Below are 15,553 nucleotides of genomic sequence, written 5' to 3'. Positions count from 1 at the left end.
TTATTTTAAGTGTTTATGTATTTTTGCCTTGCCGCGAAGTGAGAACTGAATTAATTGAATGACTAATCTATCTTTGACGATATTCGAGGAAATCAGTTTAAGTGCAATGCAAATGAATACAATTTAATATTCCGTACAAGGAAGTCATGCAGTGTACATACCAGCTTTTTTATTTAAATAATAAGTAATTTTTCAAATTCTATTCTAACTTCTGAATGCATGCCAACGGAACACTTTCCGTCATCTCCAGTCGCAGTTTGTTCGAAAACACTGGTGGTAAGCCCTCTCTTTTAGTTTAAAGAGCCACTTGTGTTGAATGCATAGGATTACTAACGGAAGTGTGAAGATGTTATAGATGAAATAAAACATACAAAAGATTTTACACACACATATATATATATATTAATTTTTATTTTGATTTTTATTCATTACATTTATTCATTCAGAATGATCCTATGTAATATTGGTCGGTGATATGAGAAATAAGGTATATAATTTAAGATGCCTGCAGTTATATTCCTAATCAATGTTAAATCCATAAATGAATTGTCAAAGATACTTCAATAGCTACTTGGTGACATACTGAGATTAAAATGGTATTTCGTAAAATCAAATGTCTTTTCATTTCGTTTGACGCCTACATCAAAATCTCCCATCATAATAATAGAAACATCTATATCTTCAGTAAACTCTGCATCGATCAATAATGCAGTCTCAGAATATTTCATCAATGCACTAAAGAAGAACATTTTCAAATCTCCTGAATTAACAATTGGATGAATTTATACAGAATTCTATAATAAATTTTCCATTAACAATTACATCAACCATATAAAAATTTCCTGCCTTTGAAACCTGTACTCTCTTATGCTGCTTAATAGTAAATTATGTTGGTACACAGTCTGCTACACTCGTTAAATTTCTATAAATCGCAACACCACTAGCTTGGTGAAGTAAAATAAAATACAGTAAACACCACCCGAACACATTGTCTACACGCGACTGTGCTCCACACGCGGTCGTGTATGCCCAAGGAGCTTTATTAAAATTTTCACTGTTTTTAACGGGTTACTATATATATACAGTGGTGGCCAAAATTGTGGACACTTTTGGAAATTTTCATGTTTTTGAACTTTGTATGCTTATAGAAAACGTTACGTTTCACAAAGTGCAAACTTGTATATATCATTTTAAAGAGAATTTATTACTGAATTCAATACAAAACACAAAGTTCAATTATTTGCAATACAAAAAAAGTTAAACGATAATAGTTATCGATATGCATTAGATAGTGATGAGTGCAGTGTGTTATCAGTACTTAGTAGGGTACCCTTTATTTTTGATTACAGCTTCACATCGACGTTTCATTGAGCTGCCAAGAGTTCTTCTTTCATTATTACATGATGCCAGGAAACAATTATAGCCTCAATTAGTTCCCTTTTCTTTAATGGGCGCCTCATTCGGACAAGAGTTTTCAAACGGTGCCACAAATTTTCGATAGGATTGTTTCCTGGCCATGACAACAATTTAATACTCTTTGTACGAAACCACTCTTTCGATATTTTGGCCGTGTGGCAAGGAGCAGAATCCTGCTGAAAAATAAACGAAGCATTGTTGGGAAAGAGATCTCTGATGGAAGGTAGAAGTTTTGGTTCTAGAATAGTGTCAATGTATTTTCTGGCATTCAGTGTCCCATCGATGACATGAAGGCGACCAATACCATCTGCTGACATGCATGACGAAAATCATAACACTAACTGGGTTCTTCACAGTTGCTTGAATACAGTCAGGATGTAGCTCTTCTCCTATTCTACATATTACATATTTTCGCCCATCACTACCGAATAACGATATCTTAGTTTCATCACTCCATATAACTTGTGATCACTGATCATCTGTCCAATTAATGTGTTCCTTTGCCCACTTACACACACGTTTCACTTACTTACTTATCGCATAATGCCACTGGCATAGGGCTTAAGCTTAAATATAAGATTTTCATAGATCAGCATAGAAAAATTAGTGTTACGGATTTGGCATTTAAACAGCTAATGTTAGTAGACATATAAATTAAATTGTTTTATTCTCCGTGCAGTGTAGCGCGTGACGAATATTAAAGGGAAGCTAAGCCGGAAAATTGAAAATACAAGAGCATGTGCATTTAACATTAAATAAATGAATATCTCTTTTTGATTTCGAGAAAGTTCCAGAAAGTTCTCGCGCGCGATTTAAAAATCTTATAAAAAGGAGGAATACCTCTCAATTCAGTTAGTCAGTTAGTTAGTATTTGAAAGATAACTACTGTGAGATATTGTATTGTAATACTGAAAGAATATCTGAGGGAATTTAAGCATTTTTATTGTGATAATAATAATAAAATTTTGTCCATTTTTCATTGGACTTGTGCATTCATTTCGTAACGAACCCGTACGCACGCAACAATATCTATCGACTCAATTTATGACGTTTCAAATGTTTGGGCCAATCATATTTATTGTTACATTGCAAAGAATAAGGCCAAATTTGAAGCAGCTAATATATGCTAGACGAATTCAAATTTATTGCGGACTGCCGCTGAGTTTTAAAACTTTTATTGTTTAATAAACCCTCACAAATGACACCAGCGTAAAAGGCAAACTTAAACATTGACAGGGGACGATCATTTCAAGGGACCTGGACAGAATCATTTGCAGTTATTGAACGCAATTAGGAAAGCATTATGCATTCTGTGCGGGAAAAGTGTTGTGTGTCGCACATCTAGTGTCAAGCGGCACTTTAACACCAATCACAAGATTGTTACCGAATTTGATGAAACTGGACGGAAGGGAATTATTGAAGGGAAACTGAGGAATGATAATTGCCAGAAAGTTGGTTTTTGCAATTATCTTTTTAAAACAAACCATGTGACAACGGCCAGCTTTCAAGTTTCACTGTGCCTGACAAAACAGGGTAAACCGCTCTCTGATCGGGATTTAATTAAAGAGGTTTTGGGCACGCGGCTCCAACAAGGTTCGTCTAATGATGACAGACTCTGTCTAATGATGCATTTAACCCTCTCAGGGTTATGGCCGGAAAATTCCGTATAGAAGGGGCTGGCTTATTTATTCATTACACATGAAAATTTTTGCTAGATTTTAATCTATCCGATTTCGGTTGGGATGTATATTGAAAGAAAAGGAATCAAGGTACGGTGCTACTTTGGTAGACGGTTGCACGGATTTTTGGCGATTTACATTGGCGCAATTGTTGGCGCGGTTTTTACAGTCGTCAGCCATCTTGAACAATGCTGTTTTTACGTATTTCACGTATAGTAAAGTATTCGAAACTTTAAAAAAATAAATATCGTTAAAAATAATGGATTAATTTTTTGTTGAAAAATGATGACAGACTCTGTCTAATGATGCATTTAACCCTCTCAGTGTTATGGCCGGAAAATTCCGTATAGAAGAGGCTGGCTTATTTATTCATTACACATGAAAATTTTTGCTAGATTTTAATCTATCCGATTTCGGTTGGGATGTATATTGAAAGAAAAGGAATCAAGGTACGGTGCTACTTTGGTAGACGGTTGCACGGATTTTTGGCGATTTACATTGGCGCAATTGTTGGCGCGGTTTTTACAGTCGTCAGCCATCTTGAACAATGCTGTTTTTACGTATTTCACGTATAGTAAAGTATTCGAAACTTTAAAAAAATAAATATCGTTAAAAATAATGGATTAATTTTTTTGTTGAAAAATGATGACAGACTCTGTCTAATGATGCATTTAACCCTCTCAGGGTTATGGCCGGAAAATTCCGTATAGAAGAGGCTGGCTTATTTATTCATTACACATGAAAATTTTTGCTAGATTTTAATCTATCCGATTTCGGTTGGGATGTATATTGAAAGAAAAGGAATCAAGGTACGGTGCTACTTTGGTAGACGGTTGCACGGATTTTTCGCGATTTACATTGGCGCAATTGTTGGCGCGGTTTTTACAGTCGTCAGCCATCTTGAACAATGCTGTTTTTACGTATAGTAAAGTATTCGAAACTTTAAAAAAATAAATATCGTTAAAAATAATGGATTAATTTTTTTGTTGAAAAATGATGACAGACTCTGTCTAATGATGCATTTAACCCTCTCAGGGTTATGGCCGGAAAATTCCGTATAGAAGAGGCTGGCTTATTTATTCATTACACATGAAAATTTTTGCTAGATTTTAATCTATCCGATTTCGGTTGGGATGTATATTGAAAGAAAAGGAATCAAGGTACGGTGCTACTTTGGTAGACGGTTGCACGGATTTTTGGCGATTTACATTGGCGCAATTGTTGGCGCGGTTTTTACAGTCGTCAGCCATCTTGAACAATGCTGTTTTTACGTATTTCACGTATAGTAAAGTATTCGAAACTTTAAAAAAATAAATATCGTTAAAAATAATGGATTAATTTTTTTGTTGAAAAATGATGACAGACTCTGTCTAATGATGCATTTAACCCTCTCAGGGTTATGGCCGGAAAATTCCATATAGAAGGGGCTGGCTTATTTATTCATTACACATGAAAATTTTTGCTAGATTTTAATCTATCCGATTTCGGTTGGGATGTATATTGAAAGGAAAGGAATCAAGGTACGGTGCTACTTTGGTAGACGGTTGCACGGATTTTTGGCGATTTACATTGGCGCAATTGTTGGCGCGGTTTTTACAGTCGTCAGCCATCTTGAACAATGCTGTTTTTACGTATTTCACGTATAGTAAAGTATTCGAAACTTTAAAAAAATAAATATCGTTAAAAATAATGGATTAATTTTTTTGTTGAAAAATGATGACAGACTCTGTCTAATGATGCATTTAACCCTCTCAGGGTTATGGCCGGAAAATTCCGTATAGAAGGGGCTGGCTTATTTATTCATTACACATGAAAATTTTTGCTGAATTTTAATCTATCCGATTTCGGTTGGGATGTATATTGAAAGAAAAGGAATCAAGGTACGGTGCTACTTTGGTAGACGGTTGCACGGATTTTTGGCGATTTACATTGGCGCAATTGTTGGCGCGGTTTTTACAGTCGTCAGCCATCTTGAACAATGCTGTTTTTACGTATTTCACGTATAGTAAAGTATTCGAAACTTTAAAAAAATAAATATCGTTAAAAATAATGGATTAATTTTTTTGTTGAAAAATGATGACAGACTCTGTCTAATGATGCATTTAACCCTCTCAGGGTTATGGCCGGAAAATTCCGTATAGAAGAGGCTGGCTTATTTATTCATTACACATGAAAATTTTTGCTAGATTTTAATCTATCCGATTTCGGTTGGGATGTATATTGAAAGAAAAGGAATCAAGGTACGGTGCTACTTTGGTAGACGGTTGCACGGATTTTTGGCGATTTACATTGGCGCAATTGTTGGCGCGGTTTTTACAGTCGTCAGCCATCTTGAACAATGCTGTTTTTACGTATTTCACGTATAGTAAAGTATTCGAAACTTTAAAAAAATAAATATCGTTAAAAATAATGGATTAATTTTTTTGTTGAAAAATGATGACAGACTCTGTCTAATGATGCATTTAACCCTCTCAGGGTTATGGCCGGAAAATTCCGTATAGAAGAGGCTGGCTTATTTATTCATTACACATGAAAATTTTTGCTAGATTTTAATCTATCCGATTTCGGTTGGGATGTATATTGAAAGAAAAGGAATCAAGGTACGGTGCTACTTTGGTAGACGGTTGCACGGATTTTTGGCGATTTACATTGGCGCAATTGTTGGCGCGGTTTTTACAGTCGTCAGCCATCTTGAACAATGCTGTTTTTACGTATTTCACGTATAGTAAAGTATTCGAAACTTTAAAAAAATAAATATCGTTAAAAATAATGGATTAATTTTTTTGTTGAAAAATGATGACAGACTCTGTCTAATGATGCATTTAACCCTCTCAGGGTTATGGCCGGAAAATTCCGTATAGAAGGGGCTGGCTTATTTATTCATTACACATGAAAATTTTTGCTGAATTTTAATCTATCCGATTTCGGTTGGGATGTATATTGAAAGAAAAGGAATCAAGGTACGGTGCTACTTTGGTAGACGGTTGCACGGATTTTTGGCGATTTACATTGGCGCAATTGTTGGCGCGGTTTTTACAGTCGTCAGCCATCTTGAACAATGCTGTTTTTACGTATTTCACGTATAGTAAAGTATTCGAAACTTTAAAAAAATAAATATCGTTAAAAATAATGGATTAATTTTTTTGTTGAAAAATGATGACAGACTCTGTCTAATGATGCATTTAACCCTCTCAGGGTTATAGCCGGAAAATTCCGTATAGAAGGGGCTGGCTTATTTATTCATTACACATGAAAATTTTTGCTAGATTTTCAATGAAACGTTGTTTTTATTAAGATGGCTGACAAATGTAAATAAATACATTTACTAAGAATATAAAATGCTATAGTAAGGTTAAATTATTTCTTTCATATAATAGAATAAAAACATTGCGCCAACATTTAATTGGAATAAAATATTACTTAAATTGAATATTCAATTGAAAACATCATACCAACGTTTAAAAGAATTAAAATGTTTCAATTACTTAAATTCAAATCCTTTAAAATAAGTTTTATAGGATATAATTATTTAACATTAAAACATTTTAACATGTGGCAATAAATATCTCAGGAAATTTTAAAAAATATGTATTAAATTTTTATTAAAAATTGAAGTATACAATAATAAAGTAAAAGAAAAATAAGTACTTACATTTTTTTAAGCATTTTACTATACGCATATTGATAAGCACCAGGAAAAAAAAAATCTTCATCTGTTATCCACATTTCTCGCACTTCATTAAAGAAGCAATTAGCGAGGTTTCCTTCAAATATTTTAAATAAATTCCCTCTGACCCTAGTAACAATAAATAAATCTTTGATTAGGAAATCCAGGTTGGCCAAAATAAGGTCTCAAACGGCAATTTTTTTATGCCGATACCAATAATTCTTGGTAATTACCACTAACAACATTCATCTTCGAAACGGAGACATCCATTCGCTTTGAAATCTGAGGAAATCGAAGAGATGAATAATAAAATTTTAAAATGGCGCGGTAATGCACAAATATTCAGGGAGCTGATTACATCACGCCTAGAATTAAAATTATTTAAATAATCATTCATAATAAAATCATATTTAAAAAATGCAAAATTAAATTGTGTTTTAATATTTAACAGCCATAAATAATGTTTAAAACATTAAATTAAATTTATAGATATTAAAACCAATTACTTTTAAAATAATGTGACGTCATTCATTACATCACTCACAACATAAAATTCCATAAAATATCATAAACAATAAAATTTTTATTTCAAATTAAAATGCAAAATTAAATTCATTTTTATTATTTAGAAGTCATAAATAATATTTAAAACACGGAATTTATGCATAATAAAACGCATTATTTTTTAAATAAAATGACAACAAAGTATCGGTTACCATAAATAACTTGTCTAGCAATGGGTTTACCATAAGCCGTATCGCTCGTCAAAAAGAAATCGCCAAAAAATCGCCAAAATCTGTGCAACCGTCTACCAAAGTAGCACCCAAGGTACAAAATGAAAGAGTAGTCTTTTAATTGAAGTCAAGAAAATACCACTTAGTCATGACATTTTAGGGAACTTTGAAATTTCAGGACTAAACCCGTAACGCTCGTTTGAAATATTTGTAGTTTCAAAGATATAAGCATTCACGCACACTTCAATCAATGCCTTAATTTTTACATTCGTGTCAGACCATTATGGTGGAACGTAATCCTACATTAACAAATCAGAATTAGTGTCTGCTGCTTGGATTATGTCATTCAAATTCAAAATAAGAGATCTTCATTGGATCAAAACAAAAGATTTATAGTAAAAGAATTCTTTAATCTGATTGGTGAGAGCTTATAGCATTCCAGCAGTATTACATAAATGGATTAAATTTGAAGAATATAGTACAAGGAAATTATTATAAACAGTTTAAAACGGAAAGGGCAGGTAGCCAAATTAAGATGAGGAATTAAAAAGACTGCGGCTGATTTAAAATTATTCTTTCACAGTTTATATCTTACATATATATGTGATGATTTCAAAATGCGTAGATGAAAGCAGTGGAACTCTCAACAGCTTACGTTACTGCGTAGATAACCGAGAAGACCGTAGTGGCTTGAAGGTGGCAGAGTGGAAAGCATGATGACGCAATTTAGCACAATATATCTTGAAAAATCACAATCTTTATTTTTTTCTACGCATATCAAATCATCCTTTTCCAGACAAGATGTTTCCTAATTATATTTGAATACATAAATTGCAGTTTGAATTATAACGTCATCTTAAGTAAGTAAGCAGCAGCAGCTTGGTTTAAAAACGTCTTGCCAGCAGGAAAGCTATGCGGTAAAAAGGGAAAGGTTATAGTACTTTCATAGGAAGAAGGCTAGGAGTGGGAAAGTTTCAGTTCAGAGTTTTGGTTTAGAATTAATTTGATTTGACAAGAGGTATCTGCATTAAAACGTTACGTAAGATAGAAAACTCTGGAACCTGTGAGAAGAGATGAATTTAGGGGTAGATCATCAAATTTAGAATGTTAATTTTGAGATCATCAATTATATTTTGAAACAGCTATCATATTTTGTTATATCTTACATATATATATAAATCTTTTCACCAAGGTTTTATACTTTCATTTACCTTTTAAATTTTTCGAGTTACGTGCTCTTAGTTTAAAGGCAGAAATTTGATATGAGTTTTTCACTGGAATATTTTATTGTTCACCTGCGCTTTCAATGCTTTGAATGGCGTTCTCTTTATTCAAAATTTTAATTTCAATTTACTTTGCTTTTTTATTGCTTTGTGGAGGGGCCAGAAGTTTCTGGTGAACTATTATAGTTAAAATTCACTGAAATGATCCATCGGCTAATTCATGAGACAGAAAAGCAAGGATTTTTGTGGAAGAGAGATTTCAATTGATTTTAGTGTTCCTCCTCCTGACGAAGTGACATTGAAGGTTGATTGAATTCCTCTTCTATCATACTCTCTTTTCTTTAAATATCATCGATTTTTTTGAATTGGGGTTATTGCTTGTTTGAAGAGTTTTGGTTTTAACATTTATTATATTCTTTATTGCATTTATAGGATTATTTGAAATTTATTAATTATGAATTTGCTGGTCTTTGTGAAAAATTGATTCTAAATTTATGTCTTTACTTATAATTTTTTCGGCAGCTTGATGCGCGAAAATTCTAGAAATGATTATACTTCTTTTTAATTATTTTGTAATTATATATATAGAGTGATGTATATTAATTTTTCTTAGGGGCTTCCTTGCGAAATGAATAGTATTTCAAGAGTCCGAAAGTATAAAAATGGTTGAGGAACGCTTAATATATGCTAGATGAAGAAAAAACTTTCTTGCCTAAACTAAACCATTATATACAAGAATAAAATGATGTTACCGTCCAATAATACTTGACTATTAGGTTTCAGTAAAGATAATTAAGTAATAGTCATTTATTAGGAAGTGAGTACATATGTTAGATATTCAAAACCTTGTTCTTGTTTTTTTAACTAATGTGTGAATAATTTCGCAGATAGTGTCGGCGTTCAGCACGCGGCATATCCTCACTTGGTTCCAGCACCATGCCCAGCAGGTTACTTTCCATGCAACAGCTCGGACGTCTGCGTTGAGAGGAGGATGAACTGTGATTCGAAAATGGACTGTCCAGATAATTCTGACGAATGGTCATGTGGTACGTATCCTTCTTTCACTACCTTTCATATAGCTTATACATATCGTATCTCTTAAAACATGCTTTAATTGCAAAAAAAAAAAATATGGAAACATTACTACAAAAATTAATCAACTATACATTACAAGCAGTCTCCTATATGTAAAAGGCTAGAAAACTGTGAAAAAGATCTAGTTAATGCTTTCACAACCAATCCGCCCCACACGGCCCTACATTAAACAAGCAGATCCGCCCGAAAACGGCCGAGATTGTAACCTTGTTTTCTTCCCTCCTCCTAAAGTATGCAGTAGCAGGTGCAGTTTCCCCAAATGGTATTGTATTAGTTTACAGCAGACAGCTTGTCCTATGAGGTTTCTTATCTTTTTGTTGCTCGTAACTTTTCGTTGTTGATTCTTTTCTGGTACAGTGTGCTTTTAAGCTTTAAACAGCAATAAAAATGCAGTTTAAGAATTTAAGGATTACATTTATTTTTAATCAATTTATTCCTTCCTATAAAGATAACGGAAATAAAAAAAATCTCAGTCGAGATCATAACAAAGCCAGAAAGGCTTGTTGGTCTGACCTTCAGAATAACTTTATAAAGAACGGGGTCAAAGGCTAATGGAATTTTTGTTAGAAAGTGCAAAGGGTGTCATTCGAAATCTTCACACCTATTTTTTGAGTTAACAGACGGGGAGGGGAGAAAATTGTTGTGAAACTGGAAAAGCATTTCTTGCGGTTCGGTATTTTGAGGATACAGGTTAGAAAATGGTCCGGATTTCAAAGAGATAAAATATTTCTCTCGCCTTCTTAGCATGCCTTCGTGGTATAGTGGTGAGCACACTCGACGCGTATTCGAGAGGTCAGTGGTTTCTTAGAGAGTTGCTCATTTTCATCTCTCCTGCTTCTAAATAACCTAATGAATCTACAAATGTATAAATAATCAAATAATTTTAGGTGATCCATACAGAAGAGTCATTAGTTTTTTTGCAGCAAGAGACGTGAAAAATATGGAGTGCCCTGGCCAGGACTCGAAATTTGGACCTCTCGAATACGCGTCGAACATGCCTCGAAGACACCACGAAAGCACGCGGAAAGAAGGGAGAAAATACTTTATATACTACCCCTTTTAAATGGCGATTGGGGATTAGGCGACCCATTCGCCAAATCCTGGTGATTGACGAATTATCGTTAAAATTCCTGCTCCTGAATTTATTACATATATATATAAAACGTTTGAAAGATTTTACATTTTAATGCTCTCCCAAGAGGTTTTTTTTAAGGTTTTTTCCGCTTTCGGTGAGCTTGCAGTCTACCAGTCTGTTGTTAACTCATTCCCACTAACCCGTTTACTCTTTCTAGTTTTATTATTAAGCATCATTTTCTTCGCCGTACGCCATATACAATTCAACAGCAAAATTACAAAAAAATTTAAAAGTAGCATAGCAGTATATGTTTAGAATTTATGCAGCTTTAACTGTTCGCATACGCTTTTCTGTTTATTTTCAGAATAAACTTTCAGAATAGAATAATTCAGACTAAACTATTTCAGAGTAAACTTTTTTTAAAGAAAACAACATATGTATGTTCAGTTTTCTTACTACAATAAGATGGCTTCACAATAATTTCTTTGTCTTTTTATTATTAATGCTTTGTGCGTTTTCTTTACTTGTGAAATACCACGTCCTTGGCGCTTAGACCACATAAAATTCGATTCAACAGCAAAATCATAAAAAATTAAAAACATCCTATCTTAAGAAATTCTGATACACAATCTGACGCACAGGAGATAAAAATATTTTATTCCGTGCAGTGTCGCTACGGCTCGTTGAGCTTGTTAACCAAAAATTCATTATACGTTTACAAAATATGAAATACAAAATAGAATAAGTTGAAAATTTGGCCTTTCAGATGCCTATGTTCGGGTGGAGAATTACGTTATTCAAACTTTAATGGCTCTACATCCGTTGTTTTTTCACAGTGCGAGAAACAAACATACCATATGGATAATCTTCATTGTTTAATTTTTTTAACTATAATACAAGGCGATAACACTTGGTGGCAACAGCCTGAAAAGTCATAGAACGACGCAAAACGTCGTTCCGAAACAGTATTTCATTTGGGACTAATGCACTTTTTGCGCTAAAAGAAAACTTCCAGTTATAATAAGTTTTTCAGTGTGTGTTTCCATAGAAAGGAAAGATTCTGTAAAAAATTGCTACAGAATTTACACTTACAGTAAAAAAAAAAGTAATGATGCTTATACAACCTTTATACAACTTCCACCACGAAAACATCCCAGCAGCCAGACTATCAGTGTTCAGCGACTTTATCGCTCGGCCGCTGGTGGGCCAACTTCAGTGGATGCTGTCATAAATGTAAAGTATCAGGGAATAGGAAGATTTAACTACATATTAAATTTTCAAAAATACTACATTTATTTAACATATATGAATTGGTAAATGCAAATTTGTTATATAAACGTCGTTTAAAATATTTGCATTCTTTTATGTTTATCTATGCATATAAAATATTCACGTTATAAATTAAGGTTTAGCATGTTGAATTAATTATGAAGTGTTTATGTGACAACCAAAAAGTAAATCTCTTGCTCAAATTAAATTTACTCGTGAGATACCAGAAAGCTAGGACTCTATTTATGTTATGTAGTATTATTTTCCAGAAGTAAAATAATTTTGCTTTTATTTTAAGGAAATCTTGTTAAAATTTTGTTCAGTAAAATTTTATCATTACGAAATTGAAATCAATAAATCGAGATGATAGATGATATGTGGTTTTACAGAAATCAATGGAAAAAAACCTACATGTATCAAACAATAAAGGCTTCTACAATAAGATTAATAATCACTGGAGAAATGTGTATTTGTTGCATTATTATAAACGTTATTAATTGACAGTAATGCAAACAAATTATTGAGCAGTCCTGATTTTAACAAAAGAAGAAGTTATAAGGTATTTCTCCTGCCATCCCAGCGTGCCTTCTTAGCATGCCTTCGTGGTGTAGTGGTTTTGCACGCTGGGCCGGTATTCCAGAGGTCCGTAGTTCGATTCCCGACGAAGGAGTTTCAATCTATCTGACTTCCAAAAGATCCTAATGTCTCTACAAAGTAAAAGAGACATGTTTAAAAAATTAGGCTTATGAGAATTTTAAAATACACGGAAATTGGTAGTAAATCTGTATAGCAAATAAATGGTAGAAAAGATAGCTTTTAAAATTCTAAGAGATAAAAGTTTTAGGTTCACTCGAAAGTGTGTGAATGTCCGTAAAATAGTCTAATGAAACGCTTCTCACAATTTCCCCTTCTTTTCCCAAAATAAGCTCTTCCTTCCGTTCTACTGTTTTCTTTCGATTTTCTCCTTCAGTTTAACTTTCTTACAACAAATATTGTCCACTTTCATTGATTAAACCTCTCTTGGTGTTATTCTGTAGTATCTTACCTGAACACCTTCATTTAAACATTTATTCCCTTTGTGTACTTTAACCTTATCTTTTACCTACTTTAAGGACAAAAGAAGTCTAGAGGATTATATTCTATATCGTTAATTGTTTTTGTTCCAGTTCACGTGCTGGCAATGCTGGTAAGTGGTACATTTTTCTATGTGTGAAACAATATAAATCGGACTTTTTGGAGTATTTTTCACTTATAAACAAATGATAGTTTTTAATTATCTGACTCGGTTCTTTCTTTTATTTACTCCATTCTTTCTTTTTATAAATAAGTCTCACTGCTTTATCATTACTAGTATGAATTTTATTAATGTTTTACTTTATATATTTATTTAATGTTGGGAATTTTTATTAAGTTATGTAGTTTAACCATTGCTTATTTGTCTGTTTGCTTTAGAATTCTTATTTAATCTTTCAAACAAGTTTGTTTAAAACCCTCTGAATCTTATGGATGGAAAATTCCGTATAGAAGTGTGACATTACATATCAAGATTTCTGCCAGCTTTTAATGTATCCGATCTCGGGTTGGATATATACTGTAAGAAAAGGAATCAAGGTACAAAATGAGAAAGTCATTTTTAATTATAATCAAGAAAATACCATTTGTTGAAGACACTTTTATGAACTTGGAAATTTCAAGGCTAAACCCGTAAGGCTCCGAGGGTCACTTTTCACGCCCTGAAAGTCATCCAGGTAAAAGTCATCCAGGTAAAATTTCAGCCATATTGCTTTCAAAAAGGTAGCTATTACCTTTTCGAAAACAAGCATTGGTTAGCATTAGCAAGCATAATAAACATAAAAATTTAGCAAGCATAATAAACAATTTCATAAACAAGCATTAGCATTTCAAATTTAAAACGGAGATCCAAGCAAATCTATAATTATAAAAATAAATGTTTGTTTGTCTTTTATACAAATCTACAGCTTAATTCGGATCTTTATGAAACATGTCACACTCGACATGAGGAAGGTCAACGTCCACAAAAGATTTCTAAAAACCAGCCCATCGGGTCCGCACTCTATATACACGTATTTTACGCTAGTTTAGCGAACTTTTGATTAAAACTCAGCCCTTCAAAGAGCTTTGCATTGTCACTCTGTGAAACGTAAGATGTATGTATATATACGTTTTAAATTTAATCAGAAAACTCGGGGATATCAAAAGTTGTGTTGCCACTCGGGGAAAAGGAATGATATTAATTTGTCTCGAATTTAATAAATAAACTCGGGTATTTAAGAGACGTGTACTACCACTGCATAAATTAAATGATTTTGAAGCTTGTTATCTTTCAGTAAAGTGTAATTTAATTATTCACGCAATAACGTGCGTGTTATTGTATCACACGCGTTTTCTTAGCTTTTTGAAAGTGAATTTGTAATAGTCATCACAAAGCATTACTTTCGCTGTCAAATCAATTGCGGCACCAAAACGAAAATCGATTGCTTGATCTACACCTCAAGCACGAAAGATAAAGGCATCACCAGCTTCAGAAATAAACGAACAACGGGAAGCAAGGCTAGAAAACGTTCGAATACGCACTGCTGAAGCCTGTTCGTATGAAACAAACGAGCAACGGGAAACAAGACTGGGAAACGTTTGAGTTTGCACTGCTCAAGCGCGTTCCTTTGAAACAGACGAGCAACGGAAAGGAAGACCGCTCAAGCTCAGCTGGAAACAGACGAGCAAGGGGGAATCAATACAGGAAAGCGTTCTAATACGCACTGTTGGGTCCAGACCAACATGCACGCTGATTTATATCTTGGTGCATTTCATTACGAGGATAATTATAATTACAATCTTCATGCAAACGTGGTCGTTAGGAAGATGGATACATTATGCATGTATTGCAAAACCCTCAAATTTAAGAATGAAGCACCAGGAATGGGCTGCGCGGGTGGAAAAGTTAAATTGCCAGAACTTATTTTGCCACTCGGACCATTATCAGCCTTGGTATCAGGTGACACAAGCCAATTGAAACATGCAAAATACGTTTACAGAAAAAAATTCATAACAGAATTAAAATACCAACATTTCCTTTCTTTTAAGTAGCATTGCAACGCGTGCCGGGTAACAGCTAGTGTAGGATAGAAATATAATTTGAATGCTCCTGCTAAATGCAGTCTGACGTAAATGTGGACAGCTGTATATTAAAGCTTAACAAAACTTACTCGCAAATTTCAGCTTGTTCAGTGCAATGAGTCAAATATAAACTACACTTAAGGGAAAGCAAAATGTGCTGTAATTAATTAATTTAGAATAATGCATCAACATCAAGGTTTGTTTAAGACTGCAAAAAGGTACTAAAGAAACGTATTAAATGTTACAGTCAGTTTACGATT

The 15,553-nt window shown here is 33.4% G+C and overlaps 1 protein-coding gene across 1 annotated transcript in view; it reads left to right on the top strand.

Annotated features, from left to right (window-relative positions):
• The window catches only part of LOC118182376 (uncharacterized), a 347,901-nt gene that overhangs the window by 198,153 nt on the left and 134,195 nt on the right, over positions 1-15,553 (top strand). The window contains exon 4 of the mRNA XM_085814501.1: positions 9,607-9,765. Within this exon, the coding sequence (XP_085670627.1) occupies positions 9,607-9,765 (159 nt within the window). The remainder of the gene's footprint in view (positions 1-9,606; positions 9,766-15,553) is intronic.

Source organism: Stegodyphus dumicola, chromosome 4, assembly GCF_044657685.1.
Source record: "Stegodyphus dumicola isolate Sdum_Otavi_A_Nest chromosome 4, ASM4465768v1".
Classification (NCBI taxonomy): domain Eukaryota; kingdom Metazoa; phylum Arthropoda; class Arachnida; order Araneae; family Eresidae; genus Stegodyphus; species Stegodyphus dumicola.
The sequence above is the reverse complement of the archived record's forward strand: the minus strand, read 5'-3'. Positions and strand labels throughout refer to the sequence as shown.